Below are 17,156 nucleotides of genomic sequence, written 5' to 3' on the forward strand. Positions count from 1 at the left end.
CTTTGTTTTTCCTAGATATTTAAAATATTTATAGGCTATAGCTCAACAGGCAGAAAGTACATGGCCCAAGAGTGCTTGGCGTGCCGACGGGCCGGCCTGTTTAGGTAAGCGGTCATGCCCGAAATAACTAATTAAGGAGTATTCCTTTCAAAGATCACTCCCACCTTTTCAGGTTACGACAAATGACGCATTACACCCACGCCATTTATCGTAATCTGAGAGTTATCTCTTTTTTCGTACGTCCTTTATTCAAAACATTTTATCTCTTAAACCGTGCGTCCAAATTTTAAACCGTTTTTTTATCATTGGATTCCTCGCATCGAGAACTTCAAAATTAGATTTCATGTTGATAGGTTTAACAAACTTTTTTTCATGAAAAAAGATGAATGAAAAACCTAATTGGGAGCACATATTTTTCCTTTCTGAAAGAGGCACGGCCGCATCTCTCGCGGAAGGAAAACCGTGCCACTCGCGAAAAAACCAGAAAACGCATTTTTTTCCGTTTCCGAGAGGCACGCCCGTGCCTCTCGCAAAAGCACAGTCGTGTCTCTCGCGGAAGTAAAAGCTTGCTTCTCGCGGATGGGAAAAAACAGAAAACATGTTTTATTTGCGTTTTTGAGAGGCATGATCACGAAACTATGCCTCTCGCGGAAGAAAAAAAATATACAGAAAACGCGTTTTTTCATTTCCAAAAGGCATGGCCATGTCTCTCGCGAAAGCACAACCGTACCTCTTACGGAATCAAAACCGTACTTCTCGTGAAAGGAAAAAAAACAAAAAACACATTTTTGTCCTGTTTCCGATAGGCTCGCGAAAGCACAATCATGCCTCTCGCAGAAGCAAAACCACGCCTCTCGCAGAAAAAAACACTAAAAGCACGTTTTTTCATGTTTCCGAAAAGCATGGTCGTACCTCTTGCGAAAGCAAAACTGTGCCTCCCGCGAAAGCAAAATCGTGCCTCTTGCAGAAGAAAAAAACATATTTTACGCATAAATTTTTTTGGATTCTTTTTCAAAAGTTAAGGAAGACCGGTGAAAAAGTAAAAAAATTCAAAAAAATAAAAACCATTTAAAAAGCTGAAAACACGTGCGAAAAAAATTAAAAAATTTAAAGAGAACAACCAGAGTGTGACACGTGACGGCGGGCCGACAGTTAAGAGCATGTCAAGTGATGGTTAGGAGGCTCCCGAAGAAGCGCTCGCCAACTAGTTATTCTCGGCCGTGCCTGGGCTGATAGGTGCAGCATGTGGGCTGGCACGGCACGACCCGTTTACTCATCGTGTCCATGTGGGTCGTGCCGTGAAAGACGAGACCTCCTATGTGACGCTCTTTGCGTCAAATCGTCGCCGTTTCGCACAGGGGTGACTTCGACTGGGCCGGTCCATGAAGACAGCGACAGCAACAGAAATCGAACGCGCCCTGTAGCTAAAAAAATAATAGGCGTTGACAGAGATTCGAACGCGCGATGCTTGCCTACACAGCATGACTTCTTGCCAACTAGGCTAACGGTCGTAGCTGATGAAATGGCTAGCATCAAACTTAAAGAACAAATAAGCTGCGCAGATCTGAATTAGTCTAAGAATTTCGGAAGCAATATTTTTTTAAAAACGGAATGTTGTGTGAAAAGCAAAAACTTACTAAATTTGTGAACAACTTTTAAAAAGCTATAAAATTTTCGAAAAACAAGAACATTTTTTGAAAATCTTGAACAGTTTTTTTGCAACCAGAACATTTTTACAAATTTCAGAACAAAATTTGGAAAGGTGAACATATTTTCAAATTCCTGAACAAAATTTCCAAACACGATTTTTTAAAACCTTGTGAACAATTTTTAAAACTGGAACATTTTTTTAAACTTCTGAAAAATGAAAACATGAACAATTTTTAAAACTGGAACATTTTTGAAACTTCTGAAAAAATGAAAACATGGACAATTTTTAAAACAGAAACGTTTTCTAAAAAATTTGAAATTTTTTGAACAAAAACATTCAGAATAATTTTTTAATGCCGGAACAATTTTTGGAAAAAGCAAACATTTTTCGAATTTTGAACATTTTTTTTAAACACGAACATTTTTTGAAATTTGGAACTCTTTTAGAAACACGAACAAATTTTGGACTTTCTGAACAATTTTCGAAAGAAACAAAAAAGGGAAAAAACGGAAACCAGAAAAAGAAGAAGAAAACGAAACCAGAAAAACAGAGAAAAGAAAAACGAAAAAACCCAAGAAGTAACAGGAAAAACGGTAAAAACAAGAAAAAACGGTTCAGGGAACCTTCTAGAGGCTTCCCAAAACCGGATGTCTAGCTCTGGTTTAATGGGCCGGCCCATTGCTAGCGATGCGGGGTATTGCCTGTGCGTTCTGTCGACATTTTGACGCAATGAGCGGCGCATAGGATTTTCCGTGAAAGACACGATTAGCACGGGCGGGCTCGTTTGGCCTGTTGATCTAAAAAAACACGCAGCCCAGCCAGGCAGAGCCGAGCCCGACCCGTCAACCCTTTCCCCTCCAGAACCCTCCTGCTCCATCCTCTCTCCCTCCCCGTCAGCCGCCGCCGCCGCCGCCGCCGCGAAAACCACCAGCCTAGCCTTGCTGGAGCCGGGCGGAGAGGACGCGGCCAGCCGATGCAAGCCCTCGCACGTGCCGCGTCCCTCCTGCGCCGAGCCGTGGCCTGCCCGCCTCAGCTCGGCGCCGCCGGCCGCGACACCCCGCTCCTCGCCAAGGTCTGGCTCTCGAACCCCATCCTCCCCATTTCTGTCACGTTGGTTCTCCTTGGGGCTGGTGCGACGTGCTCCGCCAGTTGGAATACGTGAGACCGCATTTCGCTTGCTGGATATGTAGGGTTTACGACGGTTTTAGAAACCATGGATTTGGGCGCGTCCGTCGGGATGGTACCAAGATCCCATCAGCCAGTCAGGATTTGTGGAGCAATTGACACTGATTTTTTGGGGGTTTGGGTCATATTCCTGATATTTGGGAAGAAGAAATCGCATATGCTGCTATCTACTCTTAAGAAATTAGTAGTTTCAGGGATTTTTCTTCTTACTTCTCATTCACAACCTGAGAGGCATAGATAACTGAACAGCTTCCATGAGTATAGTGGCAGAACAGTAGAGTTAAATGGCTAAACAGACTGCCTGTTTTAACTGAACTAAAATCAACAGTAATTAAGACATGATGCTAAATAACAACTGCCGTTGGATATGGCTGCCAGGTCTTGTGTAGCATTGGATAACTGAGCTTGTCCCTCGTTTGTTTGGTGCCTATAGATGTATGTGCTAAAACTGCCCCTCGTTATAGGACCTGACAGATAACCAGATGCTACTCTGTGAACAGATTTTTGTGGTGGATTTTATGCTTGGTCGCTTCTAGTTTGGAAATGTAGCATTTGATTGAGTGTGATTGGGTTTAGGTATCAGCTTGCTCAGGTACTTTCAGATCCAGATTGCAATCATTAACAAATATGGGCTTGCTCGAGTTCTGTCTCAGTGAGGATTAGCAAATAGCAACAATGTGCTATGTTCAAAAGTTTATTTTCTGTATCTTGTTATGTATTAACTATTAAGTGTCTTGGCTATATTTCATGGCATCTGATTCTTGTTCTGCCTTCTCAGTTAGCTTTCATCATTTGCAGATTTTGCCAAATGTCTACTCCAATGGGTATTCTACTCTTATGGCTCCAGCAAATGAAGTGCTGATTCCACCGGAACTTCTATCTAGCAAGACTGTCTGGACACCAGACCGAGAGCTTGGTGTGTTTCTGGTGTTTCTTATCCATCTGCTGCTATCACAATGCTGTTTCTCTTGAGTTAGATAAAAACAACACTTTTTATAGGCAATTTTTGATTCAAGGCTTTGGTGCTACATTAAAGCCGAACCTGTTTTATGGTGTCCACTTTAAGCATTGGTAGACCAAAACTACCATGTAGCTCACAGCGATGAATGTGTTTTGGGTTGCTGGCGGCACTTCCGAAGGAATGATTACTCTTGATCAGAAGAAGGCGTTTAGGGAGGCCACCACCGTCTTTGTAGGAGCCGTTCTGAGTGTGATCGGAGACAACTTAGTTGATGCATATCTCCATATGTGGGTTGCCAAGAACTTGTGGGATGCGCTCAAGGAAAAATCTGGTGGTACTAATGCTGGGAGCGTGTTGTATTGCCATGGAGTAGTTCCATGACTGCAGCATGGTTGAAAACTGTCCTGTGCTGGATGAGGCACATGAGATAAAAGTACATCGCTAAGGAGCTTGAAGGCAACCCGCATAAGGAGATATGCATCATCTAACTTGTCTCCGATCACACTCAAAATGGCTCTAAGAAAGGTGGTGCTGGCCTCCCTAAATGCCTTCTGATCAGGAGGAATCGTTCTTTCGGGAGTGCCACCAGTGACCCAGAACACATTCATCGCTGTGAGCCACAAGGTAGTTTTGGTCTGCCAACGCTTAAAGTGGACACCTGTAATCAGGTTCAGTTTTAATGTAGCAACAAAGCCTTGAATCGAAAAATTCACTATAAAAATTAGGTTTTTGAATTAATGGATAAAGTGGCACCTTATGCTCTGTTTTTATCTAACCAGCATATATTTCTTAGTTGACTCTGCGCTCTTACTTTGATTGAAAATCTAGCTTCGCTGAACAAGATTTTCTATAATGGGACGGAACTTGATTTCACTTTTTATCTAGTTTCAATTGTATCATAATTGGCTAATGAAAGCTATATATGTGATCTTCACATTATGCTGAGTTGTAAGTAATATTCTATTACAGGGCAGTATGAGGACCTAGTAGCTAGAGTAACAAACTTCCATAATGAGGACAAGGGATTCATGGTTTTGGATGGTGATGTTTTTGACGTTCCAATTAGGAAGGATATTGTTCACAGGGTAGTAAGGTGGCAGCTTGCTAAAAGGCAACAGGTGCACACTATGATCACTCTTGTTCTGTTGATTGCCTTCCGCTTACAAGCTCGCAAATCATGTGATCTACTGTATAATATGTTTGCTTAATATCAGTTACTTTCTGAAGTTTAGATTTTTAAGTTCTATCCTTCTAATGCACCTTCTGATAATTGCATGCACCTGTCTTTCACAGGGGACACACTCAACTAAAACTATCAGTGAAGTGAGCGGCACAGGAAGAAAGCCTTATAAGCAAAAGGGAACAGGAAGAGCACGTCATGGAACATTGCGTGGTTGTCAGGTTTTACTAACATTCCTCCATTCATATAAATGGTATCGAATAGGCTCTGGAGATATCTTATCTTCTTTGGGCTCCAACTAAACTCAGATTCAAACTGAAACAGTTTCGAGGAGGTGCAACTATGCATGGTCCGAAACCACGAAGCCATGCATTCAAGTTGCAGAAGAAAGTACGACGTCTGGGACTTAAGATAGCTTTGTCTGCTAGAACAGCTGAGGGGAAGGTATCTGCTGCCTTACTAATTCATTGTGTATATTCCTGGATGTTGTTGTGTGTAGTTAGCTCCTGTCTTGTCCCAAGATAACAATTTGTGCTACGAAATGAATTCTGTATCGAATAAAGAACCTTGTTTAGTAGTATGCTTCAGGCCACAGTAATGATCATGTCTCTTATTGCTAGAACTATGCAAGAATTGCTGTGCTGTTGCACAAGCTGTTGATCAGCATGCCACTATGAGACGCCTGAGGAACTGTTTTGCTATGTTTACACTTTCTATGTCCCTTCACTATATTTTGTACTCCCTCTGATCTAAAAAAATATGTCATGGTTTTAGTTCAAATTTGAACTAAAACACTTATTTTGGATCGGAGGGTGTACTTCATAGATCCTTCCTGAAATTCAGAGAACAGACCACTTACCTAGTTCTAATGGAGCATGGACTAATTGTACTTTTTGATCAATACTGTTTGTAGAATGGTTTCTATGACTGCCTTGTCTTCTTAGACTGTTTACTTAATCTTATTAGGGTTGTTGCTTATGAGATGTAACATTCAGCTGTTATTGTTTCCACGGCTTCTTGAAAGGGTGAAAGCTACTGAAATCTATTAAGCAATGTGTAAATAAATTTGTTTATGCAATGTTTTTTTTCTTCTGGTGCTGCTCCCAAAAGTACTTGACCATCTGTTATCCTGAAAGCAAATATATGTATACAAGAGCCAGTCTGGATCTCTCCATTTGAACCATTTTTCACAGTAAATACATATATGCATGTAAAGTTCACTTGACCATGTTTTATTGTAGCTCTGCATCTTCGAGGACTTAGAAGTCCCTAGCCACAAGACGAAAAACATCGTGCAGTACATAAAGCAGATGGATGATACGAAGAAGATTTTGTTGGTGGATGGAGGCGACATTGATAAGAAGTTAAAGCTGGCTACTCAAAATCTTCACTATGTGAATGTCATTCCTTCGATTGTAAGTGTCTGGGTACCTCAGCAGCTTAACAATGACGAATAGTCACATTGTAGTTTTCCCAGCAGATATTTTGACCCAAGAAGTCTGGGTACCTCAGCAGCTTAACAATGATGAATAGTCACATTGTAGTTTTCCCAGCAGATATTTTGACCCAAGAAGATCGTGCTGATGTTTCACATCCTCAAATGCAGGGCCTCAATGTCTACAGCATCCTGCAGCATGACACCCTAGTGATGACTCGGGACGCCATCAACAGAATCGTTGAGCGGATGCACACCCCCATCAGCCGCTAGCAAGCAGGGCTTCAAAGAACCTTGCTATACATACTGCACCTTTTATCCGATTTTGGTACAACAGCTTTGATCAAGCTGCTCGTGAGTAGGCCAAAGTGCAGCCCAACCTTTTGATTATCTGTTTGGAAATCATAGCACTAACTGTCGGTATGTGTAGTGGTTCCGGGCTCAAATGCCAGTGTTTTATTGCAGACGTGATTTAATCCCCTATAAGCTACCAGGCTCCCAGTTCACTCTGCTGGTGGAAGCAGGTGCATTTTTCTACCAAGCTAGTTGTTGCGGCAACCTGAAATTCTGCTGAATGTAATGTGTCAAAGTAGGGAACCAATGGGTTGTACTGAGGCATGCCCACCCTAGGTTATTCAATAAATCGTTTTTGTTTGGAAAACAGGAGATTTTATTCCTGTGATTTACAATCAGTTGACCGCTATTGACGGATTCTCTTTCTGCCAATCTATCATACCGTCTGATTGATGGATGAATGAAGTTGTGAAGTCATAAAGAACGCTGCAACTTAAGCATGGTTCGTTATCCCTCATTTCTTCTGGCAAATACAAAACAGAAACATTGGTGTGATTGCAAGCAATTTTAGTTTCTGCATTTATATCCCTGCTCTTGCATCCCTTTTGTTTTTTGTTTTTGCTAAGCATCAGGTGTCTGTTTTTTTTGGGTGACTGATAAGGGTCAACACTGGTGAGGCCGAGCTGTGTGTGAAATGAAGATGAACAATGACGGCGTAGGAGCGGCAGAGGTTGTGTGGGAAATGAAGATGAACAATGACGATGCAATCCTGGCTGTTGTATTGTGATTTCATGGGAAAAAAATGACTAATGTTTTTTTTAGTTAATATATACTTCCTTCGTCCCATAGTACTTGTTAAAATGAAACTATCTAACGTATTTTAATGCTACACACATCGGTTTGAGACAACTAATATGAGACAGATAAAGTAATAAACTTACAAAGAGGTGGTCCTGTTAACTTGTCGCCCAAGGCGGCAAGGCCAGCGTGCCTGACTTTCAGGGCGTTCGGTTCCTCTCTTCCATATTAGATACATGTAATTAGTGTAACACATGATTCAATTAAGGGAAACATTTTCCTCTCCAGGTTGGTATCAGACACTAGGCGTTGTCGCCATGGCCGAGAATGAAGCCTGCCCCTCTGCTGCCACCAGCCCCGCCTCCTCGCCGGCAGCTTTCTCCGCCATGGCCTCCGCTGCTGGCGTCGACACCCACGATGGTTCCTCTCAATTCATTTTCAGCACAAAACCCCTGCCTCCTCAGGACAATTCTCAATTCACCCCTCTGTTCTCCTTTGTCCTGCTGCCCCCAACATCGACACCTCCCACTCGTCACCCCGTGTTTAGTGACCACATCACAAACCATTTTAAATTTCTCCTGTACCCTACAACTACGACAACCAACCCCAACACCACCTAAGGCGAGATTGACTACCACGTCACTCTCTGGATGTACGCCACTCTCGCAAATCCTCTCATTGATCATGTCATCGGAGCCACCACCTCCTACGCCCTCTGGAAGAAGATATCAGAGTACTTCCTGGCCAATCTGCCTGCCCAGTACAGGATGCTCAAGTGGCAATATCGGAACCTCAAGCAGGGAGACCTACCGGTCGCCGAATATGCTCGTCACATGAAGCTCCTCATGGATGGCCTCGCTAACATGGACTCCCCCGTCACAGAGGTGGATCTAACCATGTAGTTCTTGCATGGCCTTGACAAGTGCCTCGACACTGATATGTCTCCGTGGTATCTACTTTTCCAAACACTTTTACTCTTGGTTTGGACTCTAATTTGCATGATTTGAATGAAACTAACCCGGAATGACGCTGTTTTCAGCAGAACTACCATGGTGTTGATTTTATGCAGAAATAGAAGTTCTCGGAATTGGATGATTTTTTTAGAGATTTTTAATGGAATATATAAAAAATACTGGAGCCAAGATCCACAGGAGGGGAGCCACCAGTGGCCCACGAGCCACCACGGTGCGGCTACCCCTTGGGCGCACCCTGGTGCCTCATGGGGCCCACGTGGCTCCACCGACCCTAAACTCAAGTCTATAAATTCCTAATCCGCGAGAAAAAATTAAGAAAGAAAGTTTCATCGCGTTTCACAATACGAAGCTGCCGCCACCTCCTGTTCTTCATCAGGAGCCCAGATCTGGAGTCCGTTCGGGGCTCCAGAGAGCGGGATCCTTCGTCATCGTCATCATCAACCATCCTTCATCACCAATTTCATGATGTGCACCGTACGGGGTGAGTAATTCCTTCGTAGGCTTGCTGGACGGTGATGGGTTGGATGAGATTTATCATGTAATCGAGTTAGCTTTGTTAGGGCTTGATCCCTAGTATCAACTATGTTCTGAGATTGATGTTGCTATGACTTTGCTATGCTTAATGCTTGTCAGTAGGGCCCGAGTGCCATGATTTCAGGTCTGAACCATTTATGTTTTCACCAATATATTTGTGTTCTTGATCCTATATTGCAAGTTGTATGTTAATGCTTTGTTCCGGTTCTTTATTAAAAGGACGCCTTAATATCCCTTAGTTTCCTTATGGACCCCGCTACCACAAGAGGGTAGGACAAAACATTTCGTGCAAGTTCTTATCATAAGCACGTAGGACTATATACGAAATGCATGCCTACATTCAATTGATGAATTGGAGCTAGTTCTGTGTCACCCTAGGTTATAGCTGTTACATGATGAATGTCATCCAACATAATTATCCATCACCGATCCAATGCTTACGAGTTTTGCACATATTGCTCTTGCTAAGTTATTACTACTATTGCTGCTACTGTCACAATTGCTACAAAACCACTACTGCTACTGTTACCGTATATGTTGTTATCGTTACTACTGCTATCAAACTATCATATTATTGTGCTACCGATCACTCTTCTATAGATATTTAGTCTCCAGGTGTGGTTGAATTGACAACTCAACTGCTAATACTTGTAGATATTCTTTGCCCCCCCTCGTGTCGAATCAATAAATTTCGGTTAAATACTCTACCCTAAAAAACTGTTGCGATCCCCTATACTTGTGGGTTATCAGACACCATTCAATTTGTGCTCGAGGACATGGTGCCTCTGCCGCCGTTCAACATGGTCTTCTCTCGCACCAACCTCGTGGAAGAGAACATGGCATAGAGAGCCGCTGAGGAGAGTGCCTTTGCTCTTGCCCTCACTAGCGGGAATGGCTCCAGCAGTTGTGGCTTCGGTTCCATGGCCGCTCGGGTCATACGGTCGCGGCTCTGACTGTGGATAGGGTGTGCCTCCATTTGGAAGTGACTACCGCAATCGTTGTGGTGATGGTGGTGCATGGCCGCGGCTATAGTGACTCTATGGTCGCTGATGGAGCCAAATCTAGCAGATCTCGGGTAGGGGGTCCTGAGCTGGTAGTCGTGGCACGATAGTAACATGGATTATAACGTACGTCCTACTTTGACTGTGTTGATTTCGAGGGGGTACATAGTACATGTGATCTACTACGAGATTGTATGTGTATGAGTTGAGTTGTTGTGACACCGGAGGGGGTACATAGTACAGCCTAGCCCCGATTTATATAAGGGCACCGGAGGCCTATGCTAATAGGAGTCCTAGTCAGCTACGTCAGTGGAGAGGAGTCCTCATCTTGTATAACAAGTCTTATGGAATCTCCCTTGTATACATCATGGGCTACCTGAAGTGGCCCAGGATGGAATCGGCAAAGGGGGCCCTCGGCCTGGTCCACTGATACGTCTCCGTCGTATCTACATTTCCAAACACTTTTGCCCTTGTTTTGGACATTAACTTGCATGATTTGAATGGAACTAACCCGGACTGACGCTGTTTTCAGCAGAATTGGCATGGTGTTATTTTTGTGCAGAAATAAAAGTTCTCGGAATGACCTAAAAATCAACGGAGATTATTTTTGGAATATATAAAAAATATTGGAAGAAAGATCCACGTCAGGGGGCCCACACCTATCCACGAGGGTGAGGGGCGCGCCCTACCCCTTGGGTGCACCCCCTGCCTCATGGGCCCCCTGACGCTCCACCGACCTCAACTCCAACTCCATATATTCGTGTTCGGGGAGAAAAAAATTAGGGAGAAGGATGCATTGCGTTTTACGATACAGAGCCACCGCCAAGCCCTAAACTCTCTCAGGAGGGCTGATCTGGAGTCCGTTCGGGGCTCCGGAGAGGGGAATTTGTCGCCATCGTCATCATCAACCTTCCTCCATCACCAATTTCATGATGCTCACCGCTGTGTGTCAGTAATTCCATCGTAGGCTTGCTGGACGGTAATGGGTTGGATGAGATTTATCATGTAATCGAGTTAGTTTTGTTAGGGTTTGATCCCTAGTATCCACTATGTTCTGAGATTGATGTTGCTATGACTTTGCTATGCTTAATGCTTGTCAATAGGGCCCGAGTGCCATGATTTCAGATCTGAACCTATTATGTTTTCATCAGTATATGAGAGTTCTTGATCCTATCTTGCAAGTCTATAGTCACCTATTATGTGTTATGATCCGTTAACCCCGAAGTGACAATAATCAGGATACTTACCGGTGATGACCGTAGTTTGAGGAGTTCATGTATTTACTATGTGTTAATTCTTTGGTCCGGTACTCTATTAAAAGGAGGCCTTAATATCCCTTAGTTTCCAATAGGACCCCGCTGCCACAAGAGGGTAGGACAAAAGATGTCATGCAAGTTCTTTTCCATAAGCACATATGACTATATTCCGAATACATGCCTACATTACATTGATGAACTGGAGCTAGTTCTGTGTCACCCTATGGCTATGAATCTAAAACTGCTGTGGCACATCTTACTAAATTAAATGATATAGCTACCCTGTTCACTAATGATGAGAAAACTCTCTACTATTATATCCTTAAATTATTTCCGTTCTCATTAAAGGGTGATGCTAAGATATGGTTTAATTCTCTTGATCCTGGTTGTGTGCGTGATGACCCACAAGTGTAGGGGATCTATCGTAGCTTTTAGATAAGTAAGAGTGTCAAACCCAACGAGGAGCAGAAGGAAATGATAAGCCGTTTTTAGTAAGGTATTCTCTACAAGCACCAAGGTTGTCAAAATCGCAATTTTGAATCAGATCGGAGCCTCAATGGTAGGATCGCAAATCGTAGAATCTTCACTATCAGGATCGTAGAAACGTAGATTCTAAGAACTAAAATCGTAGAATCATAGGGGTTAGTTTGGATTGTAAAGTCGTAGAATCGTATAACAGAATCGCGATTCTGACAACCTTGACAAGCACTAAAATTATCGGTAACAGATAGTTTTGTGATAAGGTAATTTGTAACGAGTAGCAAGTAATTAAAGTAAATAAGGTGCAACAAGATGGCCCAATCCTTTTTGTAGCAAAGGACAAGCCTGGACAAACTCTTATATGAAGGAAAGCGCTCCCGAGGACACATGAGAATTATCGTCAAGCTAGTTTTCATCACGTTCATATGATTCACGTTCGGTACTTTGATAATTTGATATGTGGGTGGACCGGTGCTTGGGTACTGTCCTTACTTGGACAAGCATCCCACTTATGATTAACCCCATTGCAAGCATCCGCAACTACAACAGAAGTATTAAGGTAAACCTAACCATAGCATGAAACATATGGATCCAAATCAGCCCCTTACGAAGCAACGCATAAACTAGGGTTTAAGCTTCTGTCACTCTAGCAACCCATCATCTACTTATTACTTCCCAATGCCTCCCTCTAGGCCCAAACAATGGTGAAGTGTCATGTAGTCGACGTTCACATGACACCACTAGAGGGATGACAACATACATCTCATCAAAATATCGAACGAATACCAAATTCACATGACTACTTATAGCAAGACTTCTCCCATGTCCTCAGGAACAAACGTAACTACTCACAAAGCATATTCATTTTCATAATTAGAGGGGTATTAATATGAATAATGGATCTGAACATATGATTTTCCACCAAGTAAACCAACTAGCCTCAACTACAAGGAGTAATCAACACCACTAGCAACCCACAGGTACCAATCTGAGGTTTGGATACAAAGATTGGATACAAGAGATGAACTAGGGTTTGAGATGAGATGGTGCTGGTGAAGATGTTGATGGAGATTGACCCCCTCCCGATGAGAGGATCATTGGTGATGATGATGGTGATGATTTCCCCCTCCGAGAGGGAAGTTTCCCCGGCAGAACAGCTCTGCCAGAGCCTTCACTACAAGAAATATGTCAACTCGTGACCACCACTATTGGTCACTGAAAGGTCATGGTTTTTCATTTGCGACCTTTTTGTGACCAAAAACAGAAGGTCAAAAGCTGGCGGTCATAAACTGACTATAGCGACCTTTCTTCTGGAATGGTCGAAGACGTTTATGACCAAAATATGTCTACTGTGGCGTTTTGGTCACTAGCAACCTCCCCAGGCCACGTAGGCATCCAGCGTGGCAAGCTGATGTGGCACAAGATTCAGCCCGGTCCGATTCGGCGTTTTACATGGGCCGAGCCCATTAATTCAGCCTTTTAGGATTTTTTTGCTTGATGTTTTTGGGCCTTTTCTATAATGGGCCTTTACCTTCCACATAGTTTGTTTCCTTTTTGTTTCTATTTTCTATTTGAGTCGAGGCCTGCTTATAATACTTCTGAATAGCTTTTCAGCCCAGGTTATTTTGGGCCATGGCATCTTAATAGTACGAGTATATTTGGGCCGTGGCCACTACCAGGTCTAGTAAGAACATTTTTTTTGGAGAATTTAATGTTCAAGTAAAATGTACACAAGACATTACAGGGAAATAGCACATACAACAGCAGATAAATTTTCGTTTCACTCCTACTACAGCTCACTACAACATAGACAGTACATGACACTTCATCCTTCAAGTTTTTGCCAGGCATGAGACGAGTACATCTCACTTCACATAAACAGTATTGTTCTCGGAAGCAAAATACACCACCACACGCCATGGTGCACCATCTTACTCGATCTGGCCTCAAGGATCTAGTAGCGCTGCTTGCTCCTTTGGCCCAGAGCTCCTTGCTGTAGAGGATGGCTGAAACTCGGATGCGGAGCTCCCTGCACATGACATATTGTGTCAATGCTTGCAGCAATAGAAAGAACTCACATACCATAGAACTTGCACAGTAATGTATCAACCACCAAACAGTATGAAGCAAAAACAAACAAGAGGGGGAGGAGTTTATACTTGATCTTCTTGAGCCTCTCCTTAAGCAAAAGCATCATCCAAGGTAATCGTCTAAACAAGAACACTGCTCAAGATTCTGGAAATGGACCAACACAGTAGTAGTGAAGCTATGCGGGGATCTTTGTGAAGCAGTTTATTGCTTCTTGGAGACAGCAACAGTCTTTCCTCTCCTGCCCCAGTAGTAATGCAGACCACGATGGTTCCTGGGAAAGAGAGCAAGGTTTCAAGCATAAGTGATCGCTCATACATCTATGCACTAAGGAAAAATGCTACTGCTGCAACAGTGAAGTTTTAAGGAATCAGCCATCAGGCATCAGCATACATCTATTGGAAAAGCATTGATATACAGATCAGCTGGGTCACATACAAGGTACACTAGAAAGGTATAAATGAATACATTGACAATCATCAATACCAGATTGCAAGACATAACGATTATGTACCTAAGAAAGTCGACAATGGCATATGGCAGGATATGAAATCGGATACAAGTAATAGACAAACTAGTTCCAACAGATTGACTGAATTGAACTGGTATATAACCAAGTTAGAGCTGGCAGAAGTTGCAGGTAAATACACATCCATAGAGCTAACAGTAGCAAAAGATGACTTCGGTCTTTGCTTGACTAATGAATCAGTACATCTTCAAGCGAAAAATCATGAAGATCACACTACGATGTCCCTAACAACAGTAGAAGCTCAGATGTGTGACAATATTTCGTAATATACAAGCCTTAGCTACAACTTTTCGCTTAACATGCAAATAAAAATCAGCCACTTATTGCTTATTTCATGCTTCAATTTTTATTTTCAGTTTTGTTATAATAATCTGTATGCATAGGTATATATTAGTCCTTTCACAATTGGAGTAAGAAATGTAAGGATAGTTATAACTTGGAAGTTTCGCATTAATAGCCTAATAACAAATTTCAAATAAAAACAGTATTAATTCTAATATTATATGCCAAAGTAGAAAAGAAAGCCTCGCATTTCTCTCAGTTATCACAAAAGTAATATGCCACTTTGATCCAAGCTTAAGTGGGCGGAAAAGAGACAGCATGGATCACATATGATATGTGCTAGCCACAGAGACAAGCTCACAGAAACAAACAAAGGGCCTGGTAGAATATGATGATACGGTTGTTCTCAGGCGAGGAAATAAAAAATTCAATAACATAAGCTAATTTCAGGGACCATAATGGCACTGCATCAAATGCAGTTCAATTTCATGCCTATATCAGATGAAATGAAGCAATAGCAAAGCTACGATTCACCTGAAACTATTCCTACTTAATTACTTATGCCAAGTGACAGGACATCTAGAGGAATGAACAGACTTGTCACACAGCGAGCTCCACAATGGAAAGAAGCCAACACAAAAAACTGAGTCTTCTTAGTGAATCAACTCATTACTGAATCTTCTCAGTGAATCAACTAGTACTACAACTAAATTCAGTGAATTAAGCTACTCCATTTTGAAGTACTGCTCGAGTGCTCAAACATGAAGGTATACAAGTACTACAGGTTTCTCGAAGGCGTAGAATCGACCTATCGTGTCACAAGAGACATATTAGTACATTTTGTTGGTGAGGCAAGGAAACATATAGCACTATGTACCGCATCTAGAGAATTATGCCCAGTTCACTTCATTTGGAGTTAATAAACTCAATAAATGTCACTGGCAGTAAGACACCACTACTACAAGAACTATTGTAGTAGTTGAGGAAGAAGATTATAGTACAGTACTACTACACATGTGTACTAACTAGTAAGTAATAGGATACACACAAGTAACTAGGTGTAGTAGTAGAAGGGACCTAGATAATACCCAAGACACATACTGCTAGTAAATTGTTGTTATGGGTGAGACAAGAGAGCAGGTGGTACTCTGTGGTGCTGCTAGGAAGGGAATTATGGCCACTTAGAATAAATTAACAGTGAGTAGTTGATGGAGTGTCACCAGCAGCAAGATAGCACTACTCTTCTAGTACTCCAGCAAGAAGAATAAAGTATATAATACACAGGCAAGGCATTTAGCTGGAGAATACATAACCAGGATTAGAAAAACAGAGCATAAATGGGCAGTTTGGCATTTGCTATGCTGTACAGCATTGGGCTGCTGAATTTAGTTACTTATGCAGAATCTTCCCTGATCGAGTAAACTTATTGTTATGGCTCTAAAGAGGTTAGCACAGCCAACTCCATCTGGTTGGGCTGATGGCTTGGCAGCGGAGCTTCTTGCATGTTCTTCTGGAAGCTCTTGCCCTTGAGGTCCACTCGCGGACGGCGGGGTCGATCACGTCCTTGTACACCTTGTGCTGCCCTTGCACATACACCTCCTGCACCCACCCACACACACTTTCATTCATTCATTCAGCAGCATCACCAAGTGTATGCATGCGTATGGAGTAGAGCAGAGGAGAGGATTCATGGAGGAGTACCTGCCATCCGAATGGGTAGATGAAGGAGTAGCCGGCCTTCTTATCGATGACCGGCATGAACTTGCCGTCCGCCGCCGCAACTGCGCGGTACCTTTGTTGGGGCTAGCCGGCGCCATGGCCCTGACGGTGGCGGAGAGCAGCTTCCGCGTCGGCGTCTTGGCGGTCGGGGAAGGGAGGCCGAGGCCATGGCCGTGGAGGGAACTCGTCGCCGGCGAGCATGATGGAGTGCAGGCACTTGGCCCTGTCCTCCTCATCCAGCGGGTCCGACAGGGACGCGCCCCCGAGGGCGTACAGGTCGGCGAAGACGCAGGCCCCAGCGGCGCCGGCCTTGGCAGCGACCTTGCGGAGCGAGCCGCCGGCGCGGGAGGAGTTGAGGCGGCCGAGGTCGAGCCCGGAGACGATCCCTGACGGCGCCGCCTCGAGGGCCTGCCGGTGCGCGTGCACGGAGGGCCGCGCCGGTGTGCCCCGCCCGCCCGCCGCCTCGTCTACGTGCAGCGGTTGTTGGATCTGGATGGGGATGGCCTTGTGGCTATGGTGTAGCGAGCAAAGGTGGCGGCGGCGATGGGAAGAAGGGAGCATGAGCGCCAGTGGCGAAGGGGATAAGGGTACAACGCCATGGCGGGCCGGCGAGGAAGGGGCAGAGGCGGCGGCGAGGTTCTTGGCCGGAGAAGGGAAGGAAGGGAAAGGTGGGAGGAAATCTGTGGGCTGGTTGCGGCGGGCGGGCGGTGGTTTTGCACTAGAGGTAGATAGCACTAGAGGAGATGGGGACGAGGTGGGAGGGAAGCGGACGAGGTGGGAGAGGACGCC

General features: G+C 43.8%; 1 protein-coding gene and 1 pseudogene across 1 annotated transcript; both read left to right on the forward strand.

The window, feature by feature from the left end:
- Nucleotides 1-2,480: 2,480 nt before the first annotated feature.
- LOC119314642 (50S ribosomal protein L4-like) lies at nucleotides 2,481-7,142 on the forward strand. The gene is made up of 7 exons (XM_037589355.1): nucleotides 2,481-2,723; nucleotides 3,635-3,752; nucleotides 4,767-4,915; nucleotides 5,091-5,198; nucleotides 5,302-5,421; nucleotides 6,219-6,392; nucleotides 6,584-7,142. Exons 1-7 carry the CDS (start codon nucleotides 2,625-2,627, stop codon nucleotides 6,683-6,685), a joined length of 870 nt encoding a protein of 289 aa, XP_037445252.1. The 5' UTR covers nucleotides 2,481-2,624; the 3' UTR covers nucleotides 6,686-7,142.
- A 9,784-nt stretch (nucleotides 7,143-16,926) lies between these two features.
- Nucleotides 16,927-17,156, forward strand: part of LOC119315610 — a 155,568-nt pseudogene continuing 155,338 nt past the window's right edge.

This window comes from Triticum dicoccoides, chromosome 6A (assembly GCF_002162155.2).
Source record: "Triticum dicoccoides isolate Atlit2015 ecotype Zavitan chromosome 6A, WEW_v2.0, whole genome shotgun sequence".
Taxonomy (NCBI): Eukaryota; Viridiplantae; Streptophyta; class Magnoliopsida; order Poales; family Poaceae; genus Triticum; species Triticum dicoccoides.

Excerpts from the sequence above, each read along its gene's own strand:
- LOC119314642 (XM_037589355.1), top strand. The coding sequence starts at position 2,625 with ATGCAAGCCCTCGCACGTGCCGCGTCCCTCCTGCGCCGAGCCGTGGCC. Across the intron at positions 5,199-5,301 it reads GAACATTGCGTGGTTGTCAG|TTTCGAGGAGGTGCAACTAT; the intron begins GTTTTACTAACA and ends AAACTGAAACAG. Across the intron at positions 6,393-6,583 it reads TGAATGTCATTCCTTCGATT|GGCCTCAATGTCTACAGCAT; the intron begins GTAAGTGTCTGG and ends CCTCAAATGCAG.